Source organism: Dendrobates tinctorius, unplaced genomic scaffold (assembly GCF_039654945.1).
Source record: "Dendrobates tinctorius isolate UK_male_01 unplaced genomic scaffold, ASM3965494v1 ptg000231l, whole genome shotgun sequence".
NCBI classification, from domain to species: domain Eukaryota; kingdom Metazoa; phylum Chordata; class Amphibia; order Anura; family Dendrobatidae; genus Dendrobates; species Dendrobates tinctorius.
In genome coordinates this window covers 8,476,343-8,492,276 of record NW_027361898.1, presented here as the reverse complement: position 1 = coordinate 8,492,276, position 15,934 = coordinate 8,476,343, and the positions used below count along the sequence as shown (strand labels likewise).

At 47.5% G+C, this 15,934-nt stretch overlaps 1 protein-coding gene across 17 annotated transcripts in view; it reads left to right on the top strand.

Moving 5' to 3' along the window:
- Nucleotides 1-15,934, top strand: part of EXD3 (exonuclease 3'-5' domain containing 3) — a 503,600-nt gene that overhangs the window by 236,837 nt on the left and 250,829 nt on the right. For all 17 annotated transcript variants that reach the window (XM_073556078.1, XM_073556077.1, XM_073556075.1 and 14 more), the window contains 6 exons: nucleotides 2,211-2,427; nucleotides 3,386-3,489; nucleotides 3,843-4,047; nucleotides 6,473-6,636; nucleotides 7,484-7,666; nucleotides 15,459-15,512. In XM_073556078.1, the coding sequence (XP_073412179.1) occupies nucleotides 2,211-2,427; nucleotides 3,386-3,489; nucleotides 3,843-4,047; nucleotides 6,473-6,636; nucleotides 7,484-7,666; nucleotides 15,459-15,512 (927 nt within the window). The remainder of the gene's footprint in view (nucleotides 1-2,210; nucleotides 2,428-3,385; nucleotides 3,490-3,842; nucleotides 4,048-6,472; nucleotides 6,637-7,483; nucleotides 7,667-15,458; nucleotides 15,513-15,934) is intronic.

Sequence of the window (15,934 nt, the reverse complement as noted above, 5' to 3'; positions counted from 1 at the left end):
AGAGTCAGAAATTCTCTGGGGTCTCGACTACCGAGGGTAGCTGAGACCCTGGCGAACATGATTCAGGTTGGTTTTTACCGACTCCAGTGTTTCGATCACCATTATTCATGGAATAATGGTGACCGCAGAAAAAAAAAAATGGAAATTAAATGGGAAATCATTTTTTTTTCTCCTCTGATATGATCTGGCACATCAGAGAAGAGAGAAATGGGGTCCCCTGCATCCCTCCGGTATCCCTGGACCCTCCTGCATCCCCTGGGCATCGTCATTTTCTTCTTGGAATTTAGCGGCCGGCAACAATAGAAATTGTTTCCTATTGGTTCATTTTGATCACTGTGATAGACCCTATCACAGTGATCAAAATAAAAAAAATAGTAAATCAAACCCCCCTTTATCACCCCCTTAGTTAGGTAAAAATAATAAAATAAAAAATGTGTTTATTTCCATTTTTCCGTTAGGGTAGGCTTAGGGCTAAGGTTAAGGTTGGGACTAGAGCTAGGGTTAGGGTTGTGGTTAGGGGGTTGTGGTTATGGTTGGGATTACGGTTGGGATTAGGGTTAGGGGTGTGTTGGAGTTAGGTTTGCGGTTAGGGTTATGATTAGAGTTTGAGTAACAATTGGGGGGGTTCCACTGTTTAGGTACATCAGGGGTCTCCAAATGTGACATTCATTCAGCCAATTTTGTGTTCAAAAAGTCAAATGGTGCTCCCGCCCATCTGAGCCCTGCCATGCACCCATACAATGGCTTTTCCCCACATACAGGGTATCGGCGTACTCAGGAGAAATTGCACAACAAATTTTTTGGTCCATTTTCTCCTGATACACTTGTGGAAAAAAAAAATGGTTCCAAAGTAATTTTTTTTTGTGAAAAAAGTAAAATGTTCATTTTTTTCTTCCACATTGCTTTAGTTCTCATGAAGCACCTCAAGGGTTAATAAACTTCTTGAGTGTAGCTTTCCGCAGAGAGGTGCACTTTTTAGAATGGTGTCACTTTTGAATATTTTATGTTATGTTGAACCCCCCCCCCCCCTCCCCAAACTCACTTCAAATGTGAGGTGGTCCCTAAAAAAATAGTTTTGTACGTTTTGTTGGAAAAATGAGAAATCGCTTAGGTCAACTTTTAACCCTTACAACGTCGTAGCAAAAAAAATATGTTTTCCAAAATTGTGCTGATGTAAAGTTGACATGAGGGAAATGTTATTTAATAACTATTTTGTGTGACACAACTCTCTGATTTAAGGGTGCAAAAATTAAAAGTTTGAAAATTACTAAATTTTCACAATTTTTTCCAAATTTCCATTTTTTTCATAAACAAACGCAAGTTATATTGAATAAATTTTACCAGTAGCTTGAATTACAATATGACACGAAAAAATAATCTCTGAATCAGTGGGATGCGTTGAAGCGTTCAAGAGCTGTAACTTCATAAACTGACAGTGGTCAGAACTGTAAAAATTGGCTTGGTTATTAAGTACCAAATTGGCTCTGTCACTAAGGGTACCGTTACACATAACGATGTCCCAGCGATCCCACCAACGATCTGACGTGGATGGGATCGCTGAGACATTGTTAGCTGATCTCTGGTGAGCTGTCACATAGACAGCCCCTCTAGCGATCAGGACCAGCGAGCACGCTGGTTACCAACGTAAACATCGGGTTTCTAAGGGCCGCGGGGCCCTTAGAAACCCGATGTTTACCCTAGATACCAGCGTGCACTGCAGGCAGGGTGGGAGGTGGAGGCACAGCGGCGCAGACAGACCGGCATAGCTCTGCTATCTGCTACTCCGGTCTGACAGTTACGTTGGTAACCAGCGTGCAGCATCGCTCATCGCTGGCTCCCGCTGCCACACGCAACGATGCGCGCTGGCCAGCGGGAGACCAGCAATGAAAAAACGGGCCAGCATAATCAGCGATACCCCGCGGGGGGGGCCGATCGCTGCTGAATGTCACACACAGCGATCTCGCTGGAGAGATCGCTGATGTGTCACAAAATCAGCGATCTCGCCAGCGAGATCGCTGTTTGTAACGGGCCCTTAAGGAGTTAAAATGCAAATTGTTCTTACAAGAAGTTTGTAATTTTCCCCTTTTCAGAAGATGAAAAAAAATTCCTTTAAATCCTAGGGAGTTAAGCAAATAGCCAAGTAATCTCTGCCACTTTTCACTAACTTTTCTTCTGACTGTGGCTCCTACTTTCTACCTTTCCTCTTCCAGGATGGACAGATCGTGGGGGTAGACATGGAGTGGAGGCCATCATTTGGTGGACTAGGGAAGCCGAACGTGTCTGTTATTCAGCTGGCAGTGAAGGATGAAGTTTTCCTCCTGGATGTTTTGCAAGGAAACTTGTTGCAGAGCTGTGATTCAGGAGGAAGCTCAGAACTCGTCACTTTCATGAAGGACTTGTTTTCTTCTACCAAAATTAAGAAACTGGGTAAGAGAATTGATCATTTTTGATCAGTGGTCGGTGCCTCTTGAGTAGACGTGTCAAATTGGAAGAAAACGTGGATAGTTGAGCGACTTTGGTCGGATCGGATTTCATGAATCAAAATTTGTTTCAGATGAAACTGGTCCGACAAGGGCAAAAAAAGTCGGAGTTTCGTCCAAAACCTGACCCCAGTGCAAGTCAATGGGAAATAAAAGTCTGCATTGAGCGGATGACATTCATCCACTCAATGCCGACTTTTATTCCCCATTGACTTGCATTGGGGTCGGGTTTTGGACGAAACTCCGACTTTTTTTGCCCTGGTCGGACCTGTTTCATCTGAAAGAAATTTTGTTTCATGAAACCCGATCCGACCAAAGTCGCTCAACTCTAGTGGATATTCCCCACGCTGCTGTAGCAATGATGATCCAGACATATAGATGCATCACCTGAGGAAGAAGTCGTACAGACTTGGAAACGCGTTGAGAATAGAGAATAAAATACCATCCTTTGTCATCTATATGTTTGGATCGTCAATGCTACAGCAGTGCGGGGAATGTCCACGTTTTCTTCCAATTTGACACTTCAAATCGGTCAGTGAATTGACCACAGGTCTATGGCGGCTGTCTACTCTGATGAGTCTTATACGCTCTAATAGTGTGGAATAATAGTGAGTGCAAACCAAGTGGGCTTTATTCAAATTTACCACCAGATAAGACCTTATTGGCGCTTTTTGTCTCCTATAGTGTTTCTGAGATTCTTGAGTAGACGTGTCATATACTGAATGCTGGTTTCCATTGGAAAAAGCCAACTGACTTTACAGTACACTCTGATATCTTTCGACACAATTGGATGTTGTATTTTGCCATCATCGTTCATGTTCTCCCCCCATCCCTGTTAACACTGTGGTCTTTTCACAAGAAAATTTTATAAATATTGCGCTTTACTTCTTTTTCTCTTTGTGTAGGTTATGGGATGGTTGGAGATTTTCAAAGCTTGGATGCCACCGACGCCGGCTTTCAAGGACTCGAGTTGCATAATGTGGTTGACCTTTGTGAGGTGCATAAACAAGTAAGGGAGTAATGTATGACCTATGACATGGCATGCTAGCAGAGCATGCCCAAATTGTCTAACCAGTGAGGATCCAACCTTTGCGCTGGTTCTGCGATCTGGCTCTTTTGATGGGCTTTTCGTTTCTATAAAGAGTGTTCAGACACATGCTGCCTTACATAAAGTAGTCCCAGCTTTTGGAATTAGGAAGAAAACTATTTTATCAAGGTTAGGACTTAAGTCTATAAAAGCCAAACAAGTAGAGATAAAAAAGCAAAACTGGTAAACTAGAGGTGAAGTGACAAGCTCATAAGGAAATATGTGTTTTACCCCTGTTATTCAGGTGTGTGAATATTATCTTCTCTTATAAACAGATTCAGCGTAATCACAGTCGGCCAAGGGGGTCCAGTGAACCAGTTGACGTCCTGGAGGATTCATCAGGGACTGACTCTATCCGACCGCCAGAGAAAGGGCTAAGTTTGCTTGTAAAGGATGTCTTGGGAAAACCCCTGGATAAGAAAGAACAGTTATCAAACTGGGACAAGCGGCCACTTCGAGAAGACCAGATTGTCTATGCAGGTATTTTAAGTTTTATGATTTTATCAACAAAAAAAAGCAGAGATTGAGCCCAGGGGACAATCCCGATAGTAGATGTGGTGCACACATATTACTCCAGGCCGGCACTTGAGTAATGATATAGGAGAAAAAAAAAAAAGTGATATGGTCCATGTGAGTTGTGGGTTATAAAAATCACCTAGGTAGGTTAATGATGCAACTATTTTTATTCCATACATCCATGGTTGTACAAGAAATCCATGTAGATGGCCAACATACAATGTCCTTAGTTCACAATCTGAGATCGGTAGTTCCACTAGCCCCATACCAGGTGATACCCACTGTCTCCCAACTTTTGGTTGGCCCACAGCTTTTGGTACCTCCAGTCTGTATAGTGTGCACTGCAGTCACAGCCTATTCCTCCAGACGATGGATATCATGACTGTAGCTCATGGATACCCCTCCAGCCAACAATCAATCTCCAAAACTCCATAGATCATCCATCCCAGCTTGGATCTTCTCCCATGGAAGTCATTCCAACAACTGCCTGATTCAACCCATGTGTCTTTTTCTCCCTCCCCATTAAACATTTTCCTTTAGCTCAGAGAACAGAGCAGATTCCATCACCTGTGGCTGCATGTGAGACCCCTGTGGTGATGGCTCCCCTGGGTCTACTATCTCCGTCCACACAATGGGCCTAGGGCTGGTAGAACAATGGATTGATAAGATGATTGCTTTACATTTACCTTTAGCAATCTACGGTCTGGCGTAAAGGGGGTTTTACACATAGCGATATCGCTAGCAATATCGCTAAAACGTCACTGATTTCGTGACGTTATAGCGGTATCGCTAGCGATATCGCTATGTGTGATACTTACCTCCGACTGGCTCCCCCGCTGTACATCGCTGATCGCGCGGCTCCATTTCTCGTCGTCTGCTTCCTGCTGCGCTTCCTGCTGTGACGACGAGCGACGCTGGACGTGGGCGGGAGGACGTCAGGATCACTGTGTGTGAAAGGTGAGTATCGTGCGCTGCGTCGTTGCTGCATCGCTGTGAGATCTTTCTGTGTGAAAGCTCACTAGCGATCATTTAGCGATGCACCAGCGATCCTGACCGGGTCGGATTGCTGGTGCATCGCTAAATGTAAAAGGGCCTTTAAGGCTCGCTGATCGATGGTCTCCCGCCTGCCACACGCAGCGATGCGTGCTGGCCAGCGGGAGACCAACGTTCAAAAAAATGTCCAGGGCTTTCGAGCACGATCAGCAATACCTGGCGGGGGGGGGGGGGGCGGCGGTCGCTGATAAGTGTGACACACAGCGAGATCGCTAGCGAGATTGCTGCTGAGTCACAAGTTTTGTGACGCAACAGCAATCTCACCAGCGATCTCGCTGTGTGCCACACTTATCAGCGACCACCCCCCCCGCCAGGTATTGCTGATCGTGCTCGAAAGCCCTGGACATTTTTTTGAACGTTGGTCTCCCGCTGGCCAGCACGCATCGCTGCGTGTGGCAGGCGGGAGACCATCGATCAGCGAGCTGAAGCTGGTATCCAAGGTAAACCGCGGGTAACTAAGCACGCGCGTCACTTAGTTACCCTCTGTGTACCTTTACCTTAGAAACCAGCGTGCTGGCACTGGGAGCTGGTATCCAAGGTAAACAGCGGGTTTCTAAGCGCCGCGCGGCGCTTAGAAACCCGCTGTTTACCTTGGATACCAGCTCCCAGCGCCAGCACGCTGGTATCTAAGGTACACAGCGGGTAACTAAGATACGCGCGCGCGTTACCCGCGTTGTCACTGGTCCTGATCGCTGGTGAGATCTGCCTGTTTGGCAGCTTACCAGCGATCATGTAGCGACACACCAGTGATCCTGACAAGGTCATATCGTTGTTCGGATCGCTGGTGCGTCGCTATGTGTGACGGGGGCCTTAGGTTTACATAAGATCTAGTCTTCCTCTGCTTACTGTCACTGAATGGAAACATTAATTCCTGAGGATGAACTGACAAGCAACCAAATCACTAATAAAACACAGCAAGAAAATATCTAACAAAACACAACAATATTGGCGCAACCGGTGCTCAGTGCTGGAAAAAGTCTCTATCTCTTAGAGCTGTGGACTCCGCTCTACGTCCATTCATCCTATAGTCTTTAGTAAGTGGCCAGTTCCTCACAGTCCAGCACCAGCAAAAATTACTGAACGCGCATCCTCTTTATGTTTTTAGGTGGTGAAACATTTCAGTTTCCACAGTGTAATTGATTCGTCCCTGATTCTGGGATCTTTGCAGATTAGTAAAGTGCCTTGATGATTGAACATCATACGTGAAACGGGATATGGCTCATCCGTATGATTAGATTATCAATGTTTGACTCCTTGACGACTCCTCCATAGGGGAACCATAAAACGTGACCACTTCACACACTGTATTAATTTACGGACTTCTCTTTTACTCCAGCTTCCGATGCCTACTGCCTTCTGGACGTGTTCGAGACCCTTTGCCATACCCCAGACAAGTTTGGCCTGAAATCAAATTTCTATGAATTCTCCAAAGGCAAAGCTTCACCGAATAAAGACGTAGGAAGATCTCCACGCCAAAAGGAATCTGAGATCAAGAACAAAGTACGAATCTGGAGGACAAGCTGGACAAATGGGGTGTCCTAACTTGTTCCATTCATTGGTCAGGCCCTTCACTTATCAGCACGTTCTACCCCTTAATTATATATGGGATGTTGTTCTAGTATGGTATGAGTAATTGTCTCCTACATCAGAAGGTTATCAGGAAGTTAGTTTTGGAACTATAGGTATATATACCATGTTTCCAGCTGCTCAGTGACTCCTCTGCACTACCTTCTGAGGTGCAAACATAAACGAGCTTTGATTTATGAAGTGGGTCATCACATGTTAAAAACAGACATTTAATCTCAACCACCTTTGTGGTAGTTTCTTTTTGCTGGGTCATTGCACAAGACAGAGAAAAGGTGGAATCTACAGACCACCACCAGATTTTACATCTGCAAGGCTGTGTGCACACATTGCATTTTCTCTGCGTTTTTTTTTTTTTTTCAGTGCAGTTTTGTCAGAAAATCTGAAGGGTTTCCAGATCCAAGCAACATGAATGAGAATCCTGAAGTCTCATGCACACGGTTATTTGTGACTTGCAGATTTAAATCTGCGGCGTGTCAATTGTTTCAGCGTTTTTGCTGCAGATTTCACCCATACTAATCAGTGGGGAAAAAGCTGCAACAAAAAGGCGAGAAAAAAAAGCACATTTTTCCTGCAAAGAGAGGCAGAACTGGGGAAGAAGTTTCTGCATCAAATAATTAACGTGCACATACCCTAAATGAGAATGCACATCCTTTCCTATAAACTGTACATAGCGTATAACTAATGTTTCTGCTTTCTGCCATGCATTAAATGAACTTACATGGAAGAAAACTAGTAATAATCTATTGTCACATTGTCCTAGAGATTGCAAGCTCCACCCAAAGCGGTCTCCCCCCAAAATGCTCCCCAAACCAAACCTCTGACTCCGCCGGAATTCAGCGTCATCTGTGACAATATGCTGCAGGGACTGGGGCGCTATCTACGATGTTTGGGCGTTGATGTCTTGATGTTGGAAAATGATGATGACCACAGGAAAGCATCAGAGGTAAAACTTCTCCATACACATGTTTGGATGTAGCTGTGATATACTCTGCACAAACCTAAATATTGCATATACAGCTCTGGCAAAAATTAAGAGACCACTGCATAATTTTCAGTTTGTCTGATTTTTCTCTTTCTAGGTATGTTTTTAAGTAAAATGTAAATTGCTCTTTTATACTATAAACTACTTGACAACATGTCTTCGAATTTCCAAGCACTAAATTTTGTATTTATTTTCAGAAAATGAGAAATGGTCAAAATAGCAAACAATGCAGTACTTGCAGACCTCGAATAATGCTAAGAAAACAAGTTCATAATCATTTAGAAACAATAATACTAATGTTTTAACTCAGGAAGAGTTCAGAAATCAATGTTTTGTGAAATAACCATGATTTTTAATCACAGCTTTCATGCGTCTTGGCATGCTTTCCACCAGTCTTTCACACTACTTTTGGCTTTTGGGTGACCTTATGCCACTCCTGGTACAAAAATTTAAGCAGTTCTTCTTTGTTTGATGACTTGTGACTATCCATCTTCCTCTTGATTACATTCCAGAGGTTTTCAATGTTGTTCAGGTCTGGAGATTGGGCTGCTCATGACAGGGATTTGATGTGCTTCTTCATCCACACATTGAATGACCTAGCTGTGTGGCATGGCGCATTGTCCTGCTGGAAAAAACAGTCCTCAAAGTTGGGGAACATTGCCTGAGCAGAAGGAATAAACTGTTTTTACAGGATAACCTTGTATGCGGCTTTATTCATACGTCCTTTGCAAAGATTAACCTGCCCAATTCCAGCCATGCTGAAGCATCCTCGGATCATCACCGATCCTCCACCAAATTTCACAGTGGGTGCAAGACATTGTTGCTTGTACGCCTCTCCAGGTCTCCGTCTAACCATTAGATAACCAGGTGTTGGGCAAAGCTGAAAATTAGACCCATCAGAGAAAATTACCTTACTTCAGTCTCCTGTGGTCCAATCCTTATGGTCTTTGGCAAACTTCAGCCTGGCTCTCCTTTGCGTCTCATTGTTGAAAGGCTTTTCTCTATCGCTTCATTGGGGGACACAGAGACCATGGGTGTATGCTGCTGCCACTAGGAGGCTGACACTATGCAAATAAGAAAAGTTAGCTCCTCCTCCGCAGTATACACCTCACCGACAGGAAGTAAGATATCCAGTTTAGCTTAGTGTCAGTAGGAGGTGGACTCGGGTCTTTCATTAGACCCATATCTACCTCGATGTGCGTCGTTTCCTTTCAGGTTTTCCGGAGGGATACAGAGTGAACAGTCACATCTGTAGTCCCACAAAGAGACTGTGAGTACGGTGTGTCCTGCCACCCCGTATCCTCACAGCTCTCCGCAGCAGGACCAGCAGCCTTCCAGGAGGACGCCAACACGAATGCGTGTCAGCGATTCAGATGGTCCTTGTCGTCCGTCTCCCACTCACTCGCCTACCAGAGCCTGTCGGTTGGATGAGGCGCGGACATACTTCAATCCAGGACAAGCAAGGTACCTTTATTCAGCAGGTAACATTTGGGTCCGGGACAGGGTAAGTATTGGGCCCCATTCGCCTCAGGCGGCACGGTCGCAGCTACAGCGTTTTCTTTGGAGTGGGGCTGCGGTAGCGCTGCGGGCTTCCGTGGCTGTCCCGTGCCTTCAGGCAGCCACCGCATTTGCCCTACAGCCCGCTTCCTTCACCCCGGCCAGGATTCTCTCGGCAGCGTTCATGCTGCGTCACGTCCGCGCCGCCCCGTGCTGACAGGCGGCTGCTGCTATTAATTTAGGCCCCGGCTTCGCTTTGGGCCTACTACAGCGTCGCAGCCACGCCCCCCACCGTCATTCTCAGGCGGGCTTCTCTCCCGCCCGTCCTAGGCCCGCCCACCACCTCTCCTCCTGCTCCAATCGCCCTGACTTATGCACAACGCAGCGCCCAGCCCACCTTTTCCAGCGGGCGGTACCTTTCTCAGCGCGGCGGTTAGCTCCGCCCTTCGTCTTCTCTGAAAGAGCGCGCTTCTCCCTTAGTCTCCTCTGGCGGCCGCCATTTTCTCTGACCTGTCAGCCGGACACCGTCAGCCGGACTCTGCACGCGATCCTGCAAATCCACAAGCTGCGCAGCATCGCTTGCTGGGGTTATCCACAGGACTACGGACCGTGAGTAGCTCTGCTTCTGCAGACTGACACCCTCCTCTCTGTCCCCCAACCTTCCGGTACTCCTTCAGTGACTGTCCCTTCATTATGTCTTGCTCTACCTCGACTGCAGCAATTCCATTCAACCCGCCGCCCAGGAGCCCCCTATGGCTACCCGTGAGAGTGAATCCCCCATTCCTGGCTGGGCTTCTTCTCTCTCACAATCGGTGGCGGATCTTACTAAGGTGTCTCAGTCCCTAGTTGCCGTTCTTGATAAGCTGCCCCTGGACACTTCTAGAGTATCCAGCAGGGAACAACAGCGACCATGAGCCGCAAAGGCCCAGGCAGGATCTCCGGCCGGAATCCTCCCCTCGCCCCATCTCTCCTCATAGTGCTTCCCACGAATCAGGCGAGATGTACTCGGATGCGCCATCCGAAGACATTTTAGAGCTGGATTCGGACCAGGACGCGGACATGAAGGTTACGGTACAGAACCTCATTGCTGCAACTTACCACACTTTCGAAATCACGGACTCCCCTGCGAAACCCTCAGATCAGGAGGTTTCGTTCAGACGGGCAGAAACACCTTTCCAGAGCCTTCGCCCCGCACTCTGTGTTTGGCAAGCTCTTTACCAGGGAGACAGAAAATCCGGCCAGGCGCTTTCAAAGAGCGCCTCGGCGTGCTGTATCCATTTTCTAAAGGAGCTCACCGGCAATTGGTCGGCGTCTCCCTCTATAGACGCTCCCGTGACCAGACTATCTAACAGCACGGTCATCCCGATTTCAGGTGTGGTGTCTCTGAAGGATTCTAACGATAGGATCTTAGAATCCTTAGCAAAGTCAGCGTTCGAAGCGGCTGCGATGGCGCTGAGCCCTGCCTTCGCTTCAGCTTGGATAGCTAAAGCCATAGCTACTTGGGCGGTGGAAATCCACCAGGGCATTTTAGATAAAGCCCAACCAGAGCGTTTGGCTGAACAAGCCAACTAAATCTCCCATGCGGGGGATTATTTGGTCTCGGCCTCCTTGGTTGCTGCATCTAGCGCAGCTCAAGCGTCCAGCAATGTGGAAGCAATCCGGCGTACATTTTGGCTCAAGGCTTGGCAGGAGGATTTGTCTTCAGAAAAGTCCCTTACCAATCTGCCTTTTCAGGGAGCGCGTCTTTTCGGATCCCAGCTGGACCAGATTATTAAGGACGCCACTGGAGGCACAAGCTCTCTTCTCCCTCAGTCCTAGCCTCGTAGACCTCCTCCAAGGCGTCAGTTTCTGCCCTTTCGGTCCTTCCGCTGCTTCGCGACGGCAGAAACCTTTTCCAGCCAGCAAAGGCCGCAAGCACGCCAGGATAGCAAGAAGGTCTTCTTTAGGCCCACTCCCTCCTGGCTATCTCACTCCTCCCAGGGCATATCCTCCAGGTCTAGAACTGGACGGTCCACATCAGCATGACTATCAACGAAACCCCGAGGCGCCTTCACAACTGGGCGGTCGACTCCTTTTCTTCAGAGACGTCTAGCTTGCCTCAGTAGAAGACTCTTGTGTCGGGGAGGTTGTATCCTCAGGATACAAGATAGAGTCCGCTTCTCGGCCCCGGGATCGTTTCTTCGAGTCCCGACCTCCACAAGACCCTGCCTTAGTTCCGGGTTTCTTTGCATCCATCGCTTCCCTCCTCAGTTCCGGGGTGATTGTGCCCGTTCCCGAGTCAGAACGTTTCACACGTTTATTCAAACCTGTTTGTATTACCGAAAAAAAAAAAAAGGGGGCGGCGCGGTCCAGCCCATCCTGGACCTCAAGTCACTGAACAGGAGGGTCCGTCTACGACATTTCAGGATGGAGTCACTTCGTTCAGTAATCGCTTCCATGGAAGCGCAGGAATTCATGTGCTCAATTGACATTCAACATGCCTATCTGCATGTGCCCATCCTTTCCGGGCATCAGAAATTCCTGCATTTCGCATTTCACCAGGTCCTCTACCAGTTTGTCGCACTGCCGTTCGGTCTCGCCACCGCACCCAGAGTATTTACAAAGATCATGGCGTCGTTGATCGCCTTGTTGAGGATCAGAGGTCTCGCCCTCTTTCCGTACCTCGACGACATTCTAATCAAAGCTCCGTTTTTTCAACAGACTCGCCAAAGTCTTCCCATCATTCTCGACACCCTGTCCAATTTAGGGTGGCTCGTCAACAAACGATGTCCTGCCTTGTTCCGACACAGCGTCTTGTGTTTCTAGGCCTATTGTTCGACACCCGTCGATCAAGGGTTTTTCTCCCACTAGAGAAAATGATCTCTCTGCGGCGAGATGTACGGTCACTGCAGAGCACACGGCTTCCATCTCTCCGGTCAGCCCTGAAAGTCTTAGGTAAGATGGTGGCGACGGCCGAAGCGGTTCCCTTTGCCCAATTTCACTCAAGACCGCTTCAACAAGCCATCCTGTCTCAGTGGAACAGGTCTGTCCTTTCCCTGGATCGGCCAATTCACCTTTCGCCCCGGGTCAAACAATCCCTCAATTGGTGGCTGGCGTCACCTCTCTTTTCTCTGGGCAGGTAATTCCTTCCGATTCACTAGCAGATTGTGACAACGAATGCCAGTCTTTTAGGCTGGGGTACAGTGTTTCGCAATCACGCTGTTCAGGGTCGGTGGTCGACTCAATACACAACTCTGCCTATCAACGTCCTCAAGATACGGGTGATTTATCTGTCTCTCATTCACTGGGAAAAGCTTCTCATGGGTCTGCAATCCGAATTCAGACAGACAATGCCACAGCGGTGGCATATGTCAATCTCCAAGGGGGGGTCACGAAGTTCCTCAGCTCTAGCGGAAGTGTCCAAGATTCTTCACTGGGCAGAGGTATCAGTCCCAGCGATTTCCGCGGTGCACATTCCCAGCGTAGACAACTGGACCGCCGTTTTTCACAGCCACGTGGTCTCGCAGCGGGAGAGTGGTCCTTACATCCGGACGTCTTTCATCAGCTTTGCCGTCGTTGGGGGACTCCAGACGTAGATCTGCTGGCGTCTCGCCTAAACAGCAAAGTCCCACAGTTCGTATCCAGGGCCCGAGATCCTCTTGCAGTGGGCGCCGATGCTCTGACCATTCCTTGGTCTCAGTTCGAGCTCCCCTACCTTTTCCCTCCCCTTCCTCTTCTTCCCAAATTGTTGAAGAAAATCAAGGCGGTAGGGGTTCCAGTCATCATCATCACTCCTGATTGGCCCAGAAGATCTTGGTTCGCGGCCATCGTCAACCTGCTCGCGGACGCCCCCTGGAAGCTTCCAGACAGAGCAGACCTGCTGTCTCAGGGTCCGATTTGCCACCCTAATTCTCAGCTGCTCTATTTAACGGCATGGCTGTTGAGACCGCGGTTCTGAAACGATCAGGTTTTTCGGATCGGGTTATTCACACCATGATCCGGGCTAGAAAGCCTTCATCTTCCAAAATTTATTATCGTACGTGGAAGGCCTATTTCACTTGGAGCTAGGCCAATAACATTCCGCCCATGTCCTTTTTCATTCCCTTCTGTCCTGGCGTTCCTCCAGACAGGCCTTGATGCAGGCCTTGCCCTCAGCTCTTTAAAAGGTCAAGTTTCGGCGCTTTCCATTCTGTTCCAGAAGTCGTTGGCCTCCCATCCGCAGGTCAAGACCTTCCTTCAGGGGTGGCTCATGCGGCACCTCCGTACCGCACGCCTGTGGATCCATGGGATCTTAATCTGGTTCTCGAGGTTCTGCAAGGTCCACCCTTCCAACCTCTCAGGGAAGTTTCCCTATCCCTTCTCTCCTGGAAAGTTGCCTTCCTGGTGGCCATCACCTCCATCCGGCGTGTGTCAGAATTGACGGCCCTTTCTTGTCGCTCCCCTTTCTTGGTACCCCACCAGGATAAGGTGGTCCTGCGGCCTCCGCCCTCTTTCCTTCCTAAGGTGGTGTCCACTTTCCACCTGTATGAGGATATTGTTCTCCCGTCCTTTTGTCCAGGTCCAACTCATCCTCTTTGAACGCTCCTTGAACAAGCTAGACCTGGTCAGGGCGATGAAAGTCTACCTCGCTAGGACGACTCCCTTGCGGAACACAGTCTCTCTCTTCGTCATTCCAGATGATGCGCGGAGAGGTCAGACGGCCTTCAAGGCTACTATTGCTCGCTGGATCAGATCGGCAATTTTGGAAGCCTACCGGGTCAAGCATCGAGTGGTCCCTCCTGGAATTAGAGCTCACTCTACCCGGGCAGTGAGTGCCTCCTAGGCGTTGCACCACACAGCTTCTGCTCTGCAGCTTTGCAAAGCTGCAACCTGGTCATCTGTTCACACGTTTGTGAAATTCTACAGGGTCCACACCTACGCTTCGGCGGATGCCAGCCTATGAAGAAGGATCCTGCAGGCAGCAGTGGTGAGTCCGCTGGCCTGATGGAAGTTTGATTTACCTCCCCAGGGACTGCTTTGGGACGTCCCATGGTCTCTGTGTCCCCCAATGAAGCGATAGAGAAAACAGGATTTTTGGGTTGCTTACCGTAAAATCTGTTTCTCGGAGCCTTCATTGGGGGACACAGCACCCTCCCATGTTTTACAACTCCTGTTATTTGCTATGTGTTTTAGGTTTACAGTTGAGTTGTCTGTTTATTCTCTATTCTGTTGCTTCTCCTACTGCTTTCTCACTAACTGGATATCTTACTTCCTGTCGGTGAGGTGTATACTGCGGAGGAGGAGCTAACTTTCTTATTTGCATAGTGTCAGCCTCCTAGTGGCAGCAGCATACACCCATGGTCTCTGTGTCCCCCAATGAAGGCTCCGAGAAACAGATTTTACGGTAAGCAACCCAAAAATCCTGTTTTTTCTAGCTTAACATGACTTGAGCCCTGCCTCTAGGAGCCTGTTACGAACTGTTCTTGCCATGCACTTCACCCAAGCTGCCATTTGCCATTCCTTTTTAGGTCACTTGATGTCATCCTGTGGTTGTCGATTGACATTCGAATAAGATGATGGTCATTCCGGTCAGTGGAGAGTCGTTTTCGCCCTTTGCCAGTCTGTAGCTTTTCTTGTTTCTAATATTTGCTGCTTGACCTTGTTGTAATGGAATGCCATCTTAGAAATTTTAAGGATGGAGGCAACATGACACTCACTGCTTCCTTCTGCTAGTAAAGCCAGAACTTAGCCCTTCTTTTCGTCACTCAAGGCTTTTCTTTTCAACTCCTTTGGCATGGTTAAAAGTTATTTTTTAATTCTTATTACTTTTGGGATATTACTAGCACTTGTTTTGCCATCCAGCTTGTCCTATTGCAAGAGGATTGTGAACACCACAGCAGGGATTTTTATACTTCGTTAAATAAGATTTGGTTCAGGTGATCACCGTCCTAATCAGAAGCACATTAAGTAGAATGAGATGTGCTTTGGTTGGAATTCAACTGACACTGGAATGGAATGACTGTCAGGCATGTAGAGAAGCTGATTTTTATAAAACTGTGCAGTGGTCTCTTAGTTTTTGCCAGAGTTGTATATGCTGCCTTAGTGGGGTTTCATCAGACGGCACCAGTGGTTAGCTCATTAGTACCCGGACCTCATCTCTACCATAATTAATTATTGCTACGGGAATCAATCCTTGGTTGCAAAGATCCTGCTCTTTGTAAGAGTTTGTTACATTTGACCACTTGGTTTTATAGTGTATTGATCTCATAGTATTGTCGTTGTTGATTTTGTCTTGCAGATTGCCAGGCGAGATGGGAGGGTTATTCTTACCTGCGGCCTGCCCTACCAGACGGTGAGTTTTTCAGGACTGTAGTTTCTTACATTTTTTGTCCAAAAATATTGATGTATAGAATGAGCCTCACTGCTATAATATTTGTCAGACATGACATTTGGAGACCCACTGACCCCTCCGTGATGATATAAAAATGTCTTAATAATTAGTTATATTTTATCTATATCTATACATACATTACATTACTGATCCAGTACTGATCCTGAATTACATTATTATTGTACCCCAGAGCTGCACTCACTATTCTGCTGGTGCAGTCACTGTGTACATACATTACTGATCCTGAGTTACGTCCTGTATTATACTTCAGAGCTACACTCACTATTTTTGCTGGTGCAGTCACTATGTACATACATTACATTACTGATCCTGAGTTACATCCTGTATTATACTCCAGCGCTGCACTCACTATTCTGCTGATG